The sequence below is a fragment of the Podarcis liolepis genome (genome assembly GCF_965112155.1).
Source record: "Podarcis liolepis genome assembly, chromosome: 9".
Lineage (NCBI taxonomy): Eukaryota > Metazoa > Chordata > Lepidosauria > Squamata > Lacertidae > Podarcis > Podarcis liolepis.
This window is the reverse complement of record NC_139564.1, coordinates 56835937-56857512: the sequence shown is the minus strand read 5'-3', so window position 1 is coordinate 56857512 and position 21576 is coordinate 56835937. Positions and strand designations below refer to the sequence as shown.

Genomic DNA, 21576 nt, shown 5'->3' with positions numbered 1-21576 from the left:
AAAGGAAACTTCTATAAACTGCCAAACTGCTCCAGGGATAGGAGGGGGGAGGTTTTTTTGGAAGTGAGGACTTATCCAGATTGGCAACGCTGATCTAAGAATATGATGAACCTCTTCACTCTAATAACTATTTACAGTGGTACCTCGATTTTCAAATGTCTTGGAAGTAGAACGTTTCGGTTTTCGAATGCCAAAAACCCGGAAGTAACTGCTTCAGTTTTCAAATGCTTTTTGGAAGTTGAACATGCCACATGGCTTCTGTATTGAGTTTTCCATAAGTAAATGCTTCAGTTTTCGAATGTTTTGGAAGTCGAATGGTCTTCTGAAGCAGATTACGTTCGAAAACCGAGGTACCAGTGTATTTATTTAAATAAGAATATTTATTTATTTAATAAGAATATCCAGCCTTTCCAAGGCTTATGCCTCACTCAAGGCAGCTTACATAAATACACAATAAAACATATTAATAAAATACAGATATGACAGGCACAACAAATAACTGGTAGTCTTCAACACAGACTCTTATCCAAAGTGCTGCAGTGAAAGCTTGCTGGAATGGAAAGGTCTTCAACAACTGATTAAATTGTCCAGGGAGGGAGGCATTCAAACCTAAAAGGACAAGGTGTTTCAAGATCTAGGTGTGGCCACATCAAAGGCCCTCTCTTGGGTGCCTACCATCCATGTTTCTTCTATAAGTAGGATACAGAGAGGGTTCTCCCCACTAGATCTTAGGCAGGAGGCAAGCTAGTCTGGAAAGAGGCAGTCCTTTAGTCAACCTGCACCTAAACCATTTAGGACTTTATAGGTGAATGCCAAAGCTTTCAACAATATTCTTCCCCATCCAAAACAGGCTGAATCCCTATTCCAGAATCAGTCTATCTTCTGACCAGGAGCACTTGTGTCTTGTTTGGATTAAATATCAATTTTTTAATTCTCATCTTGTGCATTGCTGCCTCAAATCACCAGTTTGGAACATAAACAACTTCCTTAGTGTTGAACAGTAGAAACAGAGCTGTGTGTCATCTGCAGTGACCAACCAACCATAATTGCTTCACACGATAGTTTGCTTTTCCCCCAAATGGGGAATTTTTTTATTCCTTTATCCCCAAATGGGGGGAAAAAAATAAAGAAGCCGCCCACATTTCCCACATTTACTATAAAGCAGCAGTTTCTGCCACTTCAGACTTTGCGGAAGGGGAGGCACACTCTTAAATATGCCCCCATGCAAACAGTAATCAGGATATCAAGAAAAGGAGTAATAAAATGCAGACTAGGAATCTAACAAAACTCTATTTTATCCTTCTTTACTTGCATTGATATTGAACTTGATTTATGAGTAACTTACACAAGCTGATTCAAAATCATATCTCCATAAGCATTCCTTTTCTCCCTCTCCCTCTCTCCTTGCCTTATATTCTATATCTATTTTAGATGACTACCAGATACTGCTTTTTCCTTTTTTTTTTTACTACTACTACTGCACAGAAAAAGATTTTTTCCTGGCTTGTCAGTAATTCTTCTATTGGCAGGTCCTGAATTCAAAACTGCTCATCTGGTATAAGTTACCGTATTTTTCGCTCTATAACACGCACTCGACCATAACACGCATGTAGTTCTTAGAGGAGGAAAATCCTTAGGCATGCCACCCGTAGGCATTTCCTCCATAACACGCACAGACATTTCCCCTTACTTTCTAGGAGGAAAAAAGTGAGTGTTATGGTGCAAAAAATACGGTAAATAAAAATAATTACATGCATAAATATAGGAATCAAAATGCAGAGTGTAAATCACAAAATGTGTAGTAAAACCTTGCTAAAGGTAAGTGAACTCTATATAAACTGGTTTTTTTGTGATATTGTAAGAAAAGCAAAACATAAATGTAATAATAAATAGTTACCTTTTTCTCCAATATTTGTCATGGTTACTGCAAAAGAGACAGAAAGAAACAAAGTGAAAAATATTAGTTGCCATTATTTGAGCACAAACAAGACATTCCCCTCTTCTTGAGACAATGTGTACATTTGTTAGTTAATATAAATATTTTACTTTGTAAACTGCTGTGATCAATTAAACATCCATTCCAAAACCAACCAACCAACCCTGGGATTATATCCTAGCGGTTACAATATTTATAAGTAAATAAAGGGGGAACATTCAGGGGCCGATATTATCTCTTGAAAAGATGATTAGATCCTTGAGTAGGTGAACAGCCACAACTGCATTTAAGGAGAAGTACTCTTCTCAACGCCAGAAGTGCCTGGAGTGCTCTGGTCCATGGGGTCGTGAAGAGTCGGACACGACTAAACAACTAAACAACAACAACTCTTCTCAACAAGTTGTAGTGTGGAAGAGGATGCAGGAGTTTCAACTTGAGATAGGAAGGACTTCTTAAGCCAGTGGAAAGTATTAAGCTAGACAACACTCTTAAAGTGCTAGTCTGCAGAGATATGCCCCCCAAAGGGGTTGAGAGTGGTGGTGGAGGGAGAGGGGCTCCTGGCTCCCAGGGTCTTGATGCCCTTTTCTCACAGCTAGGGGACTGAAACTGAAATTTCCCATTATTGTTAGCTATAAGATTAAAATGGGATCACCAATTGGATGATCACTAACAATTTATCTACAAGTGGTATTAATATATATTGAAATAGAGTGATATACAACCATGACTTATTGGTAGTTTTCTCCCCCAGGCATCAATTTTATTTCATTTATTTCTAAAGGTATACAGCCTTAACACTTCATGATCAAAACTGCATTGGTGGTAAAATAATTAAATGTGGGTTATGTAATTCAATTTTAGGTTTTACTAATTATAGTATTTTGAGATACAAACACTACATTGGGCAGCAGCAGAGGGAAAGATGGAAAGCAGATCTCACCCCACCCAATTCTGAGACCAGCTCTGTTTGGCTCCTGCTCTTCTTCAACTACTTCCATTCAAGTTTGTTAGGATCCAAACTCAGTAACTTCAAAACTGGTACCTGAATTTACCTGTTCTTCTTCTCTCCCCATCCCTTTTGATACACAACATTATGTTTTACAATGTAAGCCTGTGGGCAGGGACTGTCATTTGTTTTTGATATTATGTGAGTTGCTTTGGGAGTTTTGGGGCCTAAGAGTGGGAGAAAAATGCTTCTGAATAAAGAAACAAACAAGTCAAATATGACTGAGTGGCACCTTGAGGTCCTTTGTTCAACATCTTCTACTGAGTAAATTGAGTATGCTTACAATGTATGTGGATGCACATGCATTTGAGGTTCAACTGATTTCAGCTGGAAATATTTAAGCATGTGCTTAACTTTTTCATTCAACTCAGTGATGCTTCAAAGTGCTTATGCTTCATGTCTATATTTAGCTAAGTACCAGACATTGCTGAATATTAATTATACTTGTCACAGTAAAATTATGTGACAAATATTTCAATTAAAAAACTTTCAATGTATTGCCTAACTGTCACATCATCTTTTTTCAAGAACCTTTCCTTAAAAAATTTACACGCAAGACTCAACCAATATTTTTATGTGCCACAAAGAGAAAAGCTATCTAGTGAGCTGGTCTGCCTAATGGATAAAGAAAGACCCACACTGAAGATATTTGGTTCAAATATCATTAATGTCATGGATTTGAGTGTGGTCTTGGCCAAGTCACGTTCTCTTAGGCTATATTCCTTTTGGGCATATGGAAATAAGTGGCCTATTTTACATGCTTGTTCAAACAGAAAATGTAATAGATTAAAACCACTTGGAAAAAATTAAGAAATGATATAGGAATTATCATTACAATTTTAACCTTCGGGTCCTTGTCATTTGTGGGTTATTGTTTTTTGTAATCACATTACTTTCTGCATAGAGTACATCCAAAATGTTCTCCTTGCTTTGTGTTATGTCTAATACACCATACTGTTTCACTGTTCTGCTTGAGACATACTGGTTTGTTTCTGTTTAATCTCTAATACACTGCCCAGAGAGGAAGGCAGGATATAGCCCATATACTACATAGTTATGACTAAGTTCTATTGAAACCAATGAAACAAGTTAGTCAAGCCACAACTAACTTCACTTATGGAATTCAAACAGGGCTGACTGCTCCCAGCCACCATGGCCATATATAACACCAGTTTTCCTGGGCAAAAGAAGTAGACAAATGGCTGTATATGCATTTGGCATTTTGTTGGGGCTGTGGTATAGCTAACATGGTGCCCATGAATACAGCTGAGCGCCATGCTGACCTCCCAGGGTGCCTGTAAGGCCCCTAAGCTCTCCACCTTTTTCTTCTCCATTCAGAAGAGGGAAGGAAGCAATCACCACCTTAAAAAGAACACCGAGATGACCAGGGGATCATCACTCTTTACCACATCCTGCCTCTATGAACTTTTTCTGGATGAGATAAGGACCAAAAACAGGCAAGTAAGAAGGTAAAGTATGAAGACATATTTTTTTGTTTGTTACAGCAGTGAGCAACACAATGCATCTGGAGGGAGTGCAAGTAAAATGATCCAAATAAAAAGGGAAGTAGCAGAGTGTGTTTCTATGTGATTTCTCCTTGAGGTATGTGTATGTGTTTGTTTGTGTGATTCTCTTTATCCCATGTGGAGGAAGAAGAGAGTTTGCCTTCTGTGAAATGGGTGTTTTTGCAATTGGTCGTCATTGACAGTCATTTTGTGAATGGGTATTCCTATGGTTCTCATTTTGTGACAGCATTCATGACACTTTCTCAAGATTTTAGATGTACTCATGGACACAAAAAAGATTGACATTTTTATGTGAGGGATAAAAGCTGCTAGGAGTAAAGTGAAAGGTAAAGGACCCCTGGATGATTAAGTCCAGTCAAACGAGACTATGGAGTGTGGCACTTATCTCGCTTTTCAGGCCGAGGGAGCTGGAGTTTGTCCACAGAAAGATTTCCGGGTCATGTGGTCAGCATGACTAAACCGCTTCTGGTGCACGGAAGACTGTGAAGAATGCCAGAGCACACAAACACCATTTACCTTCCTGTCACAGAGGTATCTATTTATCTATTTGTGCTGGTATGAGTTTGAACTGCTAGGCTGGCAGAAGTTGCTGAGAGTAGGGTATAATGTGGAGTGGGAAGAAGGAGGAGGTGAGAAGAGTTAACAAATCTCCCACTTAGTTGTTTCTCCAAATTTAATTGTGGGTAAGCATGGGAGAGTCATACACAGTTGCATACAAATTCCAGTTTGGCTCCAAGATACTATCTATATCCCTGCTTCTGGATTAACAGGAAAAGTCCTTTGCTGTTCCCAGAGGTCAGGTCATAATTATTCTTCATTTGTGTGTCTTTTTGCTAAATACAAGTTTGAAAATACAAGTTTTAAAACTGAATACCAGTTTTTTTAAAAATATGTTCTTTAAAATTATTTCAACATTCCTGGCCAGAAGCCTACAGTCTTCCCCCTTGAAGTAAGGTTATAGAATCAGTGGCTGCATTGCAGGTACATGCAATGCAAGTACAAATTATGTGTCAGAGGCAGTTCCTCACAAGCAGTTCCAGTGCAGCTCCTTACGAGTATGGTTTGCAAAAATATTAAGATAGAGTGATAAAAATTCAGAGGGGGTGGTTTGGCTATGCTAATCCATTACAGCAAATACAACAGCAGCATTTTGTAACACCTTAAATGCTAACAGATTCATTGTAGCATATGTTTCTCATTGAACGCTTCTACTACAATAAATCTGTTAGCATTTGAGGTACTACATGGCTCTTTTTCAGTATTGGAATATGAAAAGGTGAAGAAGAAGAGAGGGTGAAAAAAACAGTTTCTTTAACCTTATAGCTACAGCAAATACAGCTGATGACCATTTCACATGGAGATTCTGTTCCCGGCCCCCACATGCATCAGCAGAGTGCATATATGCACACCCCACCTGTTATGCCCCTGTTCCACCCATTTTTTGATGTTTTTTGTGACATTTTCGGTCACTTCCTGGTGTGCACTGTGTGTGCATAAGCAATTTTGAGATACAGTGGTGCCCCGCAAGACGAATGCCTCGCAAGACGAAAAACCCGCTAGACGAAAGGGTTTTCCGTTTTTCGATGCGCTTCGCAAGACGAATTTCCCTATGGGCTTGCTCCGCAAGACGAAAACATCTTGCGAGTCTTGCGATTTTTTTCGCTCCCCTTTTTCTAAGCCGCTAAGCCGCTAATAGCCTTTTAGCCGCTAAGCTGCTAAGCCTTTAATAGCCGCTAAACCGCTAATCGGGTTGCTTCGCAAGACGAAAAAACCGCTAGACGAAGAGACTCGCAGAACGGATTATTTTCGTCTTGCGAGGCACCACTGTACACATTAACTAGTCATTGTACTGGCAAGTCTCCAGTAGCAATTACAGAGATCTAATACATAGAGTGGAACCTTGGTTCTTGAATCTAATCCGTTCCAAAAGTCCAATCGACTCCCAAAACCGTTTGAAAACCAAGGCGTGGCTTCCAACTGGCTATAAGAGCTTCCTGCACTCAAGCGGAAGCCGCATCAGACATTTGGCTTCAGAAGAACGTTCAAAAACTGGAACACTTTACTTCCGGGTTTTCGGTGTTCGGGAGCTGATTTGTTTGTCAACCAGGCCGTTCAAGAACCAAGGTATGACTGTATTTCTATATTTTATTTAAACGATTTAAATAAGGACACCCATTGTATATCATAATGGTTTTTGACTGCTTTGGATGAAGGCAACTTGAGCATTAATGCCATTTCTAATACACAACTTGCAAAATCCCAGTCGATTTGTCTTTCAGCATGTGCTAAATGTGGTGCTGATAGTTAAGAACACATTGAACTCGCATATAGTGTTAATTATGTATCTATGAGGCAGTAGAGACTATTTTGGTAACAGCTGCATAGAATGCAATAACAATCCTGCTGGATAAGACCAAATATCCATCTACTCCATTATTTTGTTTCCATCAGACAAACCAAATGCTTATTGGAAGCCCCCACACAGAGTATAACAGCAATAGCCCTGTCCCGCTGTCTCCCAGGTTTTCAGATGCTGCCTCTGAATATGGAGGTTCCATTTAGCCTTCACAGCTAATAACTACAGACAAATCTATCCTCCATAAATGTCTGATTTTTAAAAAAGACCTTCTAAGCCAGTGGGCAGCACTACATCTTATAGTCTAAACCATTGAGCCTCTTGACTTGCTGATCGTAAGGTCGGAGGTTCAAATCCGCACAATGGGGTAAGCTCCCATTGCTTTGTCCCAGCTCCTGCCAGCCTAGCAGTTAGAAGGCATACCAGCACGAGTAGATAAATAGGTACTGCTGTGGTGGGAAGGTAAACGATATTTCTGTGCGCTGTGGCACTCGGCACAGTGTTCCGTGCACCATTGCTTAGACTTCTAGGTTGTTCATATTAACTCACAGTACAATCCTATGAATCCTTACTCAGAATTAGGTCCTACTGAATGCAAGATGGCTCTCTCTCAGGTATGTATTTACAGGATTGCAGCACCAGAAGAATAGCAGGTTGAATGGTAATTGCCACCTTCAGAAAACCATCAAGGGCAGGGATGGGGGAGAACAAGCTTCCATAACAATGACACCATAACTTCTAAAGCAGTTACAAAACAAAGTGATGCACAATAAAATGAAGCACAGTACTGTCTGCAGGCTTATCTAATCAACAAAAATATGAGAGATATGAGAATGACACAACAGGAAATGAAATGAAGGAAAATTAACGAGTAGAAACTGGGAGAACAAGCATGTATTTAAACATTGTTTCAAAACCAAAACTGATGGAAATGTTCTAGTATCAGGAGGCAGGGCATTTCAGAGACAGGGAACAAGAGAATAAGGACACAAACAACACAGCACACTAGTTTTGTGGCTTGAAAAGTATTACAAGAAAATAAAGAACAAAGAGGAGGATAGAACTCTTTGTCTTTAGCTATAGAATATCTGGCAAGAAAATTAAAGATAACAACAACAAAAAACCCACCCCAGGAATCAACTTGAGAATGGCAGCACAAATCCCATGTACTCTGATGATACTGTAATGTGATTAACTGATCAAGGTAGATAATGTTAAATTAGAAACATTAAACAATACAATGAAATATTATGGTATAAATCAAATCAAATAAAAAATGTGTTAATATAGGGCAGGGGTCACCAACCATTTTGGTCCAGTGGTCACAATTATAATGTTGAGAGTGTACTGTGGGTGCTAGTCATAAAATAGCTGCAAAGGGGGCATGGTATGACAAAACATGGGGGCAAACCATAAATCGTAGGCAAAACTTTCTCTACAATTGAATTTCCATACTATAAAAGGATTAATCTGTTGAATTTCTGCCTATCATACAGCTGTTAAAGGCACAATAAGCCTGTCCTTCCCCATGCCAACCAAAGCCTAGGCTGTCACATTAAACACAAAGACATTTACCTCTGAATAAACATATGCACCACCGTGCTGTAAGTAAACTATACAGTGAATTCTTAATGAGTGCTTGATCTTTAGCTCCTGCACAGGAGACAATCCTAGGCCTATCTGCAAAGTTTTCACATTTGCCTTTTGTGGGAAGGGGAATTATTTAATATCCACCCACATGTATTGTGCTGTAGCATTTGCAAAAAATAATTTCTGGGAGTTATCTGATCTCAGACAAACCCACCACAAGAAAGATGCATCTTAGTTGCTAGGGAAAAAGGAAGGGCAAACTACAGAGATTCCAAGGACCAAGGGGAGGGAAAAACAACAGCTCTTTGGGACCTCATGGATTCCTACTGCCTGGTATCTGTCACAGCTCTGAATTCACCTATTGGATAAAATCACTGACAGGTGTGATCAGTCAGTCTGGCTCACTTCACAGAGATCACTTAAAAGGGTACCTGTGCATTTTGCTTCACAACTTTTTTCCTATGGGGGCTTTTAAAAAAAAATGAAAGCAGAGTCTTCAGCCCCTGCCCAGGGATGCCACTGAAGGCGATCATGGGTGCCATGGCACCAGTGGGTGCCAGTTTGCTGGCTCTGTTTAGAAGGTTGGACTAGGGAAATTCAAATACCCAATCAGTCATTAAGCTCACTGGGTAACTTTGGATCAGTCACTATAATCTAACCAACAGGGTTAGGATAAAATGTGTGTGTGGAGCATGTCTACCACCCTGAGTTCCTTGAAGGAATGGTAGGATATAAATGAAGTAAGTAAATAAATAAATGCTTGGTAACTTCTTGGGGCACCCAGTTAAAGATACAGAAAGTATTTAGGGCTGGGGGAGATACAAAATCTTAAAACTATTACGCACAACATCAAAAATCAAAATGGTATGCTAAACATCTGATCCTGTATGTGATTATGATTTGATCACAAGCCATCAATGTGTACAGTAATCTCTGATAAGGCAATGATTGTCCAAATGGTCATGAGAATCTGCGCTATCTTTCCCAAAGATTAAGGACACAATGTTTAGGGCGAAAGCTAATAGGTGAGGAAGAATTTAATTTCATATTGAAATCTAATATTCCTAGTCCAATCGCTTTATTTATAACCACTATGGATACATTCCTGCTAACGTTATGCACACACTAACTTTCCCACTGAAACAAAAAGGACTTAAAGTGCTTTCCTTCAGCTAATTTGTGTCTTTAAACAAAGTCTAGATTTTGAAGACAAAAATGTTTATAATTAACCATTTTTTTACGGGAAATATACAACTGTCACAGGGGAGAAGCCTATCAATGGTTATTAACCATTCTTCAGGATTCTACAACCTATCACTGGGTCTGGGAGTCAATAATTGTTTCTAGCAGCTATTGAGCTTCCTCATTCTCACTAAATATTCCACAAAGATAAATCAAGAGCATCTCTTTTGTACTCACTGCCTGACAAGGAGCCTTGCAAAAGAGTCAGAGCAAGTGGTGTGTGCTTATGTTTATAGCAACCCCTGTCTTCCAAGCCATGGCAATCCTGCTGTGTCCAAGAACAGAATACAGTCTGGTACTTTTTGAAAGCAGGACTCTCTCACACATTATATGCTGGAAGCTTTTTAAAAAACTGAATCCATATGATGGAGTACACTAAAAGATTTTCCTGTTATTTGTTAGATTTAAGTGTACGGTCACCACTGGCCCAGATAGCTAACTGGAACCTCCATGTTCAAAGGCAATATACCACTGAATATCAGGTGTTAGAGACAAACAATCTGTTGTTCTCTCCCATAGTGCATTGCTGCCTGTTAAGCAAATGGATGGGGGAAAACACATCAATAAACGAGAGATGCATTGGGTCAGGCTGTGGCTCAAAACTAGGTCATGCAACTCTACCCTTTTCTTGTTCATTTCTTTACATTGTTCAGAGGAGGGAAAAGATTGGGGGAGGAGAGAAAAAGTAGAAGACAGAGGAAGAATGAAAGAGAAAAGGAAAAATTGGCATATGTACTAAAACTGACAGCTGCATCCTGCATTGGCCCCAGGTTTGAGAAGCTGAAGACTACTAGTATGATATACACTAAAACAGTGATGCTATCTACCTTAGACTTTATGTAGAACACTTCTTTAAAAAGTTGGTCACTACCTATGTAGGCAGTCTTAAACATGGGATGTCAGCTTTTAAAGCATTTGCTGTATGTTTAAGAAAGAAAGTTACTACAACCACCGAAGATCAACAAAAAATCTACTAAATAACAGCAGCTAGCCTTTAGCACACTTAACATTATTTTACAGTTCTGAAATTGAAACATGGAAGACATTTTATTTCATGTTATAGATGTACAATTATAACCTTGTCCACAATAAAGTATAAAGTGCATTTTTGTCTCTAGCACAAATTTATTCACAATAGCGGAAAACAGAATTAAACCGTCATATTTTGATCCAAATCCTCAAAGCACATTTGTGTGTGTGTGTGTGTGTGTGTGTGTGTGTAGAAAGTAAAGCATACAGAAAAGATGGCAATGGTGTACAGTTTTAATTCCCAGAAATTCATATTGTAGTTGTACTCTGTGTGGGAGGTACACTGCTGTTAGTTGTTTACTATCTTGCAGATAAGCATCACCACCGCAATAGTAAACCAGCATGCACAAGATTTTTTTAGTGCATGACTGGGACCTAGCTTAGCACATGCTAGCATTTAATTAACCCAGGAGGCACCATTTACAAAAGGCAGAGTATCTCTCAAGAGACCTTCCTTTTTATTCTTAGCAGATTAAGGAAAAGGCCAAGACTACTAAAAATCACACTCCAATTAATCCCTACCTAGATCTCTTTTTAACACCAGAATCATACAAAAATAATGTTGGGGTAGGAGATGAAGGAAGATTTACTATTCTCTATACAGTGCCTGCCAAGTAGGTTATATTTTGTATCTGCTCATTTCTAATAAGCAATGTGTGTTGGGCTAGAGTAAATATACACATTAAACAGAAATACCCACAACTATAAAATCAGACACAAGAGGGTCCCAACCATTCGGCTCTTAGACAATGAGCACCTGCTAAACGTCACAAGTTAACTGTATGCCTATCCTTAGAGAACCCAAGGCACTCTGAGTGTGAGTGTGTGTACATGTGTGTCCCCCCCCCCCCAAGTCTATCCTCCTTAACACATGGGATTGTGAAGAGAAAGATCCTACCAGGCAATGCTAAGCATGTAAACAACAACCTGCGGTAGGAGCAGCAGCGGATTAGCTGCTGCTGTCACCACTCCCAAGGCAGGGCAAAAAGCAGGATGTTTTGTTCACCATGAAAACATTCCAGACCTACATATGCAAGATCACAGTGGTGTTACTCTGCATTACATAATCCAGAGCACCAAATAAATCAGTCCTGGAACTGCAATCATGTACACAGATTAGACACACCATGCAGGAAAAAGCCCAACCAGGAAGCTTGCCTTTCTATCATTATTAAGAGCAGCACCAAATCACTATTCTTGATTTTAAGTGTTCAAAAAGAAAGAAAGAAAAATATAAGGGGGAAAAAAAGTTTTTTTGGGGGGAAAATATTGGGTGAAAACAAAAGCCCAACTCCCTGTCAGCTACAAACGAGGATGTTTCCCAACCCGCAGTGCCCACTTCCTCCCCTTGTGGAAGGTATCAGCTGAGTGTCAGCGGCCGGTTTGCCTTAGGAGAGTCCGCTCTGGGGCAATCGATTGTTTATGCTGAGCGAGCGCGCGACACAGTCTCTCTCTCTCTCTCTCTGAGTGAACGAGCGCGCGTGTGCACGCGTGTTTACACACACACACACACACACACACACACGGTCTATTGAAAGCGCAACCAGTGTTAATAGTGTTTTACCTCAACAACAATTTAAAAACACACACACACAAAAACTCCAGCACGCCCCTAAGGAGTCAAGTTCAAATTCTGACTCGAGGGACGGAGGAGGGCGTAAGGCAAGCAGGAGGGATAAAATAAAAAGGTCCCCCCTCAGCTTAAGGCTTGAGGTCGAAGAAGAAGAAGAAGACAAGGGTAAAAGGCTCGCCGGGAGAGGAGTCGGGGCCAATATCTGAACCGCGACCGCGCCCCATTTGTTAGGCGAGCTTTGGCCAGAGGTGCCTCTGGAGAAACTCTCTTCTCCCCCGCGCCCCGCCACATATATAGAATAAATATATTATCTCCGTCCATTCCTCTCTCCCCCACGCCTCCAGGGACTCACACAAGCAGAGCTGGCCGACGTACGCGTAGTAGGACCAGGCGACGATGCTCCCGATGAAGAGAACCGGCACCCAGTAAATGAGCCACTGGCACCTTCTCCTCACGCCTCCCGCTCGAGAGCGGCTGCTGCTGCTGCCGCGGGACAGCGAGATGCTCGACGAAGCCGCCGGCCCTGCCGGCGCCGCCATCTTCCCGCACCCCATTCTCCCGCCCGCTCAGCGCTCGGCCTCTTCAGCTGCTCGGTGGTCCGTCGGGGGAGCCCGGGGCCCTCGACGCACATCCCCGCCGGCGGAGGCGGCGACGGAGGCGACGCCTGCGCGGTCCCAGGGCTTTCTTCCCCCCTGTTCCCGCCTGGCCGCCCTCTCCGGGCGGAGCGGCGTGAGGCGGCGGCGGCGGCCGCTCCTCCCCTCAGCCGCCTCCCGACTTCCCCCGCCCCGCGAGCGTCGTCCTTCCTTCCCGCCAGTCACAGGCTAGCTAGGAAGCCGCCTCAGCTAGTTCTTTTTTCTTCACACACACACGCAAAAAAACCAGTACTTTATGTAGGCACACACACATATATAATTGATTCCGGTGCAAGAAATCGCCTCAGGAACATAGGCACCAACATCTAGGGGCTGAGGTCCCTTCGCCCCATAAAATATTGCAGGGAGCCAGCCCCACCCCTAAGTTGATGGGTATTGCCATTCAAACAGGGTGTGTGTCTTGTGATTGATTACATGGGCGAAGCAGCACCCCACCATCAAGTAAATAAATAAAAACACTTAAACAACTGCATCACAGATAACTCGATTCTGCCTCCTCCCCCCCCCAAATAAATCCATGATTATGTGGGGTGGGGTTTACCTGTCCCCCAATATATTTTATTCAAGTAGGCACCCCTGGTCAGGAACAAGTACCAGCAGAAAGGCGCTGTCTAATTATGATTTCCCTGAAAAAGGGAAGTGGGGGAAGCAGGAAGCAAGAAAGGCAGCTATTCTATTTATGATTTGTAAGAAAATCACATGCCCTTGTGTGCCTAGATGAAGGCTGTGGTACCACTATAGCCTCTGATCTTCCTTGAGGCCACAGTTGTGTTATGTGTACATCAGGGAAACTCCAGGCTTGTTGGGTCTATTTTGTTTTTTTACTAGAACCTCAAGATGCCCCAATCTGAGATTTAGGATGAAAGGAGAAAGTATTTCTGAATGCCTTTTGAGGCTAAGGATTTGCTAGTCTAACCAACCACAATGGAAAAGCTTAACTTTAACTTTAATGTTAACTCACCAACCCACTAGTGAATGCTGGCTAAATGAGTCTCTTCTAGCTGGTAAATAAATGGATGTGATGGTCAGTCTCAGAGGTCTGTAACCATGGGATGTGGTAGATCTGCACTGCTATGTCAGAATTGTTAGGTACCATGTGCCTCTTTAGCCCATCCAAGCCTAGAGTGTTAGCTTTTGAAGTCCTGTGGGATTTGTGTTCTCAGTATTCTTATTGTACATCATTTCTGTCCCTCTCTTAGTGGCAAGGTGATTTGCAAATATAGTCAGTAATAGAAAGGGTTTAAACTTAAATAGCAGCAAATTATTATGGTAATATCCAATAGCTTTTTATTGGTATTTCTACTGCTTGAAATCGGTAGTAAAGTTTCATCCACTTATGGAGATGTTATGTTCAAATACCGTCTCATCCACAGGAGCCAACTTTGCCCCCCAATAAAATATTTGAGGGGTCTGCCCCCCCCAAGTTGATGGGCATTGCCACTCAAATAGTGTCAGTGCACCGTGTCATGTGATTGATTATGCAGGGCAGGTCTTACTTGTCCCCCCCCATATTTTATTCAAGTTGGCACCCTGGTCTCACCTGTGTGGAACTCTATGGCCCTCCAGATATTAGGACTCCAATTCCCATCAGCCCCAGCCAGGATAGCCATTGGTCAGGGATGATGGGAATTGTTGTTCAGCAACATTTGGAGGGCCACTGGTTCTCCGCCCCTGTGTTTAATGGGCCATACCAAATGGAAACTGACATTTCTGTTAACATGGCAGCAGAAGAGCTGTAATCTTCACAGACGTGACAACAATATTAAGGAAATGAAGTGCAGTGCTTTCAAGTATTTAAAATTAGTTATTTCTCCAGTCTCTTCCACAGATAAAGCAGGGAGGTGAACAGCTGTATTTATTCAATAGATAGGAACATATGAACAATTATAGTCCTGAGGCTACTAATTTATTATATACATAAAGCCATTGTATGGGTTGCCATGGCTGCAGTGTAAATTTTTGGGATTACATATAGTGGAACAAAATACATAAAAATATGTGGTAATAGATTTCCTGTAGACCTCTCAGACTTAAGTCAGAGTGCTGTTCTTTGGCCTATTAACCATGAAAATGATACACATACCCCAAAGTCCATCTACCCTCCTATGTTTTGCTTAAGCCATAGAATCATAGAGTTGGAAGGGGTCCTGAGGGTCATCTAGTCCAACCTACTGCAATGCAGGAATCCTGCCCACAGCCATCCTTGAGTGGGCTCAAACCACCAACTCTCTGGTTAACAGCCAGATTCGCTGCTCCATTGTACCACAGTGTTGCCTGTAATAGCGCATTCAAAGATGCCCTCTTGACACTCCAGTCTATGCACTAAATCTGTACAAAGAAGGGACACCATTCTAAGTAATACAGCCTAGTGTTTTACGCTTAAAACAATGAGAAAAAAACTCAAACAAAAAATGCTTCTCATTACTGTTTATACAAATTACTGTTTTAAAAGAAGATAATAGTTGTTGTGGGTGTGTTTGTGCTACCCAGCTTTTATTACCCTGCAGGATTATTTTTGTTGGTCCTAAAACATTTATGATTCAATCATTCATCATAAGTCATGATTCACAGAGGCACACACAGTAACTGCTTTCCCAGCATTTTGGCTCCTGATTTTAGAAAAGTGATTCAAATAATTCTTGTGAAAATAAATGGACTGGGTCCAAACTATTTCAGCTATGAGCAACCCCACATATATCCATCTTCCCAATGTAAATAATGCCCTGTGTGTAGAACAATAGTGCACTAGGAAGGAAAAGGAAAAGCAGGAACCCTTCTGCCTGATGAGTGCTCACTTTCATGTGCACGCTGCCCCCCTCCCCCCGCATTCTGAAGTTGTATAGTCCAGGGAAGACTGTACCACATGATTTCCTAATGTGTTTTTTGGCGTCGCGGTGAGTGTCTTAGCAGAGCAGGAATGGGCTCATAATCTGTCAGTTCTTCATGCCAAGCAATTTCTCTGCCTAATGGTCAGTTCCTTGGCATACAAGAAAAATCTTGCGGATGAGTGTATATGCCAAGTGTTTACTTACTAGTGCAGCTGCTCAGCCCTGTCTCCTTTAAATGCATAACTCCCTAGCAGTGCACCTCATTGCTATTTCTTCCTGGAAAAGAGCAAGCAAGCAAAGCACAGCCGAGTAAGCAGGCAGTGCAACACTGCCTCAAAGGAGCCATCCATCCAGTGAGAGTCAAAAGCAAACCATAGTCTATACTAGTGGCTCCCAACTGGTGCTCTAGTGGGTCCATGGCACATATCCATCAACTGCCCAGGACATCCATTTTTGTGGACATCCAAATACATGATGCCCAACCACCCCCAGCCTTGCACCAACCACTTCCCAGCTGCCCACTGACTGGCAGACGCTACTGCCTATGATGCAGTTCCTGCAGCTCTATGAGTCTGAGATCATCCTCCATGGAGAGACCCGGCTGCTTGTCAACGAGGTTGCAGCTGATCCTGGTTCCTCAGTGCCTGAAGTCCAGGCATCTCATGGTGGGGAAGGGCAGGAGCCTGGTGTCTGGATTGTGGCCCCGGGATCTGGGGAAGCGCTGCTCAGCTCAGTCACCTTTGGTCAGATGGGGGCTACCATCTCTCCTGCCACAGCTGTGGCCCCTTCCGCAGTGGCCTTGAGGCCAGCTGGGAAAGGTGAGCATTTGGGTCACTCCCAGGAGGGACCTTTCACTCTGGCACTTACTCTGGCCTTGCATTCATGGCAGCTGAGGTCAAAATCAAGATATGTAATTCATATATGGAAATGACAGTTCTATGCTGTGGTTGCACAGTATTACAGACATTCATCCTTCTCTGCTGCAGCAGGTTACTACCATATAAATGGATATGGGTCTGTGTTAAATTTAAATACAGCTCTATACTGTATATACATTGATATTGTAGTTTCCTACCATAAAAGGAAAACATAGGAAATAGACTTAATTTTTTTTAAAAAAAATAATGATCTATCATTTTTGCCTTGTGTTACTGCTGCAAATTATATTTGAATGGGTTATTTTATCTGCCCATGAAATCCGAAGTATGTGAGTTTTGAATGTTGAATGGTGGCAGATAAGTGCCTTATATGTTAAAGAATAGCCAAATCAAATGAGGGGATTAATGTCAACAGAATGTTGAAAAATAGGAAACTGGTATTTACTTGCCTCTTTTACGGGATATGTGTATATAGTTCCCTGCCTATTTTTTATTGCCCAGTAAAATTATTTCTAAGTCATACTGACTCTAATACACAGTTCAATAAGTGATGAATCACCATTAATAAAAAAAATATACAGGAACTACTTTATTACTAGAATTTGGTAAGCTTTTTAAGGAATATAGTAAGACCGGGATTCTTGTACAATATGCTGTGCTGGTAAAGATGAGGAAACAGAAGAGGCATCTTGTTCAAAGGTAGGCTAGAGCAGCTTCAGGGGGATGACTATCACATTAGGATCACAATGCATTTTATGCAACCAGAGAGATTTTGGGACTAGTTTCAGAAGGCAAACACAAAAATTTGGCCTGGCACACCTATTTCAATCACGGAAAAAAGCAATGTCCAAAGGCATCTTTACCCAAGCCCACGGATCCATTCAAGCCCACAGGAGGGGGACTGGTGAAAACAGCATCTTAGGAGACATGTAACTTTGGCAGGACTGATACAAGGAAACAGAACAAAATAAGTAACTGCTGGAACTACAAAATATGTGCACTTGTTTAGAATATTTATTGAGGTTTGACTGTAATGGAAAAAAACTCCACAGTAGTCTGGCTTGTACACATTTTAAAGGGAGAGACAGAGAAAGGAAGGATTCTAGTAGAAGCATTTAATGAATTAATCTGGCATGTAGTTTAATCCCTGTAACAGTGATGTAAAATTATACATTTTGGAAAGAGAAAAGCCAGAATTTCTATACTATGGCCTTGGATGTGGAAAGCATACATTTGTTTAGTTTCCAAACTTTATTAAATATTCTTTTCCCACGTTCTTCCTGCAAATTGCTCCTTAAATCTGTCTGTGTTGACTCGATTTTTCTGTCTTCTGTTTAATTCATACTTTTTGTAAATGCAGCACTAAACTGTTTCAAATTATGGGTGTGATCCAGCACACATGTATCCTATATTCCCATTGATTTTAATTAACTGGATACAAAGTTCATGAGTGATATATCTATTTTACTTAAATTCTTAACTTACTCCCATTGACCTTAATGAAGCCAAAAGTACCACCATGTAACGTTAGAAAATTAGGGCTGGGTCCTACATTTATCTTGCCCAGGATTCTCTATGCACAATGGTGTAGATACACCTCTCCTTTTGCTCCACCTTGCTAGGTATATAAAATCATTTGTGATCCAGCAATCCCTCAAAACCGGGCAGCAGGGTGTATGATTCTTGTGCACAAGCCTCTGAACTGCGTATCTGCACCTAACATCACATAAGTGAAGAAGCAACACATAGCCTTCTATCATGTGTAGAGGTTCTGCCAAGTGAGTCTGTGAACTAGTCAGCAGAGCACATATGATAAGAAAATTGCACTGTATCCATTCATTATCTTCTAAAAAAACCCCTACTGCTATAGAACATTTATTTTAAAAAGCAGTCTTGAAAGCTGCAGCTTACTGCTTGCAGCTTTCACATGATTTCTTACTTAGTGACCTTTTAATTGGCATATCGATACAAAATCATGGCACTTTATCATTATAAGATTCTGTGACAAGCTATGACTAAACATTAATGCAGGCATTCCATTTGTTTTGCAACTACCAAAACTGGAAGCAAACTAGCACAAAATTTAAGGTCTGTTTTTAGTGTTGCATGCTAGTTAACTCCAGAAGACAATGCATCTGTCTACTAAGTCATGCACTACATGACTAAAGTATTTTCAGCTAACTAAAGAAAGTGCAAAGAAAACACTTAGGCTTGGAACCAACGGTGCCCAAGTGCAAGCAGAAGTTGCTCTTGCTCATGCAAGGGGATGTTCCTGATTTCCAAGGATTCCTCTTTCCAGTAGCAGCCCCCTAAGGTTCCAGAGGGTCTCTGACTATCAGGAGCTGCTTCTGTAGGGAAACAGGTCTATAATGAGGAAGAGCCAAGGAACCCCCATTTTGCAAGTGGAATTATGTTCTGTTGTCAGGTTCCAAGGATTGTGTATTAAGATAGCACAGAATAAGTAGGCTAGAAAACACATTTCCTTTTGCAGTGCTATCCATAATTATATAATCTGAAGTCAGCACATTCTGATTAACCTATTGAGTAAAGCATAAACAATAAAACTACTATCCTTGAACCAGTTGAAATTTGATTTAGTCCAACAGAATGTAATGAGAAACACCAGGATTAAAACTGAAATACTCCAATTTAAGTGGCTTGTGTACCACTGTACCATAATGTTTCCATGTTTAAACTATTTTAACTTTCACATTAATCTATACCATAAGAGCTTGTTTAGCATAATGTTTCAGAGTGGTCTGAATGCAGCTTTATAGCTTTGAGCTACAAAATTTTCTTCTGCTTCGGAATAAATCTCATTTTACATTTCCTATTTGCTTTCCACATGTTCCTATTATAAAATCATATGAAAACATTTTTTCCCCTCCATAGCCATAACTATAGGCACATTTAACAGCCTAACAAACATATTAAGAAAATGGAATGGCATATGAAAACAAAATAAATACAACAGATGTTTTTTAAAAATACATTCCTAAAACAATTCACATTTTGTTATTATATTTAAAGTGGAACACTCCTCTCCAACTCAGGGCACTAGATGTATTTGTCCCACCTGGAGAAGGAGCAGGGTGCTATATGTGCAGTTTCTGTTACTGATCCAACACTTGGGGCTCTGTATCCGGAGCTGTTGCAGAAATAACTCAGCTGTTTTTAGGACTAGATCATGTCCTTTCATGCTAAACAGCTGATCAGCAGGATTTTAATTTCTTCAAAAGGGTTCCACAAGATCAGGAATGGTTGCCCCATGCATACTTTTTTAAAAGAAATGATTGACACTCCTCCCCCCCCCCCATTAGGATGGATCCAAAGCAACTCACAAAGATAAAAACAGATAATACTAAATCATAATATGGGTCTTGGGTTTGGTTGCAAGTGTTTTGTAAATATAACCCATTTTACGACTGCAATCCTGTGCACACTTACCTGGGAGTAAGTCCTACTGACTTATTTCTCAGTACATGTTTAAGTCTTCTCTGCAGATGACTAATTAGAAAATAAAAAGTAATAGTTAAATAAAATCCTTACGAAGATTCACTTGAATCCCTGTAAGAAGAAATATTCAGAGGATGACTCTCACTCTACAGACACTCACACCTAATGAAGTGAATGAAAATTATACAGCAGGGCACTTTAGGGATCACAGTCCAAGATGATAAGACATAGCTACAGCTGGAAGATGTTTGGCTTAAATACCAACTTCATGATTTCTGCATTCAGTTTGCAAGGCATGCCCAAAAAGAAAAAGAAAAACCATCAGCGGTGAACAAAAGTGGAAGTGTCTTGTCATCCATCACAGCATATCTCTATTCCGAAATTGCTTCCAACGCTGCCTAATGTGTTTGCTTGTTACAGTCATCACACAAACATAGTAGTCCTTCAACCCATATTTCGTTTTTTTCTGTTAATGAAAACAAACATAATTACATCTACATTAAAGTAGGTCTGTATATAAAATACAAAACAAAACAATAAACTCTAAACAGCTTACAAGAGCTAGGTGTTTTGGCTATGTCCCTTACCATGCAACATTAAAACAAAACTAAGAAAACCTGGCAGTGCCTCTGTTAACAGCTAAGGTAAAGGACAACATCTTTGTTTAACCCTATTCAAAATATAATCTGTTTTATAAAAATAGGATTTTTTAAAAAGTCCTGATACCTTAATTTTTTAAAAAAATAAATGTTTAAATATTAATACACAAAGCAGAAAATAAAATTCTTAACTCTTGTAGAATTAATGTAGGTTCGAGCCAGATAAAGTGTAGATTCTTGAGCAAAAATTCTAAATCTCTAACCATTGAAAAATGCAGGCTTGAAGCTAGCCACTTGACCATGGGAAATAAAAATCATTCATAAGCAAATAGCTTGCAAGAGAAGAGTGCTGAATCTGCTGTGTGACTTGTGAGCAGGCAGCATTTTAATTACACGTATCCTCCATTTCTTGGTTCCATTACACTTAGCCAAGGCAAAGAAAACTATACTTCTTGTGTGAATTCTATTTTACAGAATTTGCGGACGAGCATGAATATAGCAATCTGTGACCCTGCACAACAATTATGCATGTCTTATAAATAAAATGAAGGGCAATCTCAGAAGCATTATGGTGTTCAGGATGGCAACCCATTAAATCCTCTTACATACTGGACATGAAGGTTATATTAATTAACAACATACATATTCTTCTGGGATAGTCAAAATACTAAAATTTCCATCTAATTTGAAGTGTATGATGAACACTTAAACATTTCCAGAATAAAACATCACATCTCCTTTGTGCATAAGTAGCAACAACAGAACATAAGATTTCTGCTGGTTCAGACTAACCTTTATCTATTCTAGCATTCCAGCCACACTGGACAACCAGAGGAAGTCCTCAGGAAGCTCATAAGCAAGACATGAGAACAAAAGCTCTCTCCTTTGTGTTCCTCAGCAACTG

General features: G+C 40.5%; 2 protein-coding genes across 5 annotated transcripts in view; both read right to left on the bottom strand.

The window, feature by feature from the left end:
- ZDHHC2 (zDHHC palmitoyltransferase 2) overlaps nt 1-13030 on the bottom strand; it is a 28513-nt gene extending 15483 nt beyond the window's left edge. The window contains exons 1-2 of one of the 2 annotated variants that reach the window (XM_083460064.1): nt 12611-13030; nt 1898-1924 (exon numbers count right to left, since the gene is read on the bottom strand). In XM_083460064.1, the coding sequence (XP_083316190.1) occupies nt 1898-1924; nt 12611-12812 (229 nt within the window). In that variant the 5' untranslated portion in view covers nt 12813-13030. The remainder of the gene's footprint in view (nt 1-1897; nt 1925-12610) is intronic. The other variant, XM_083460063.1, reaches the window with a different exon arrangement.
- Nucleotides 13031-17613: 4583 nt separating this feature from the next.
- MICU3 (mitochondrial calcium uptake family member 3) overlaps nt 17614-21576 on the bottom strand; it is a 45740-nt gene continuing 41777 nt past the window's right edge. For all 3 annotated transcript variants that reach the window (XM_083460240.1, XM_083460239.1, XM_083460241.1), the window contains exon 15: nt 17614-20539. The gene's annotated coding sequence lies outside the window, so the exon portion shown is untranslated. The remainder of the gene's footprint in view (nt 20540-21576) is intronic.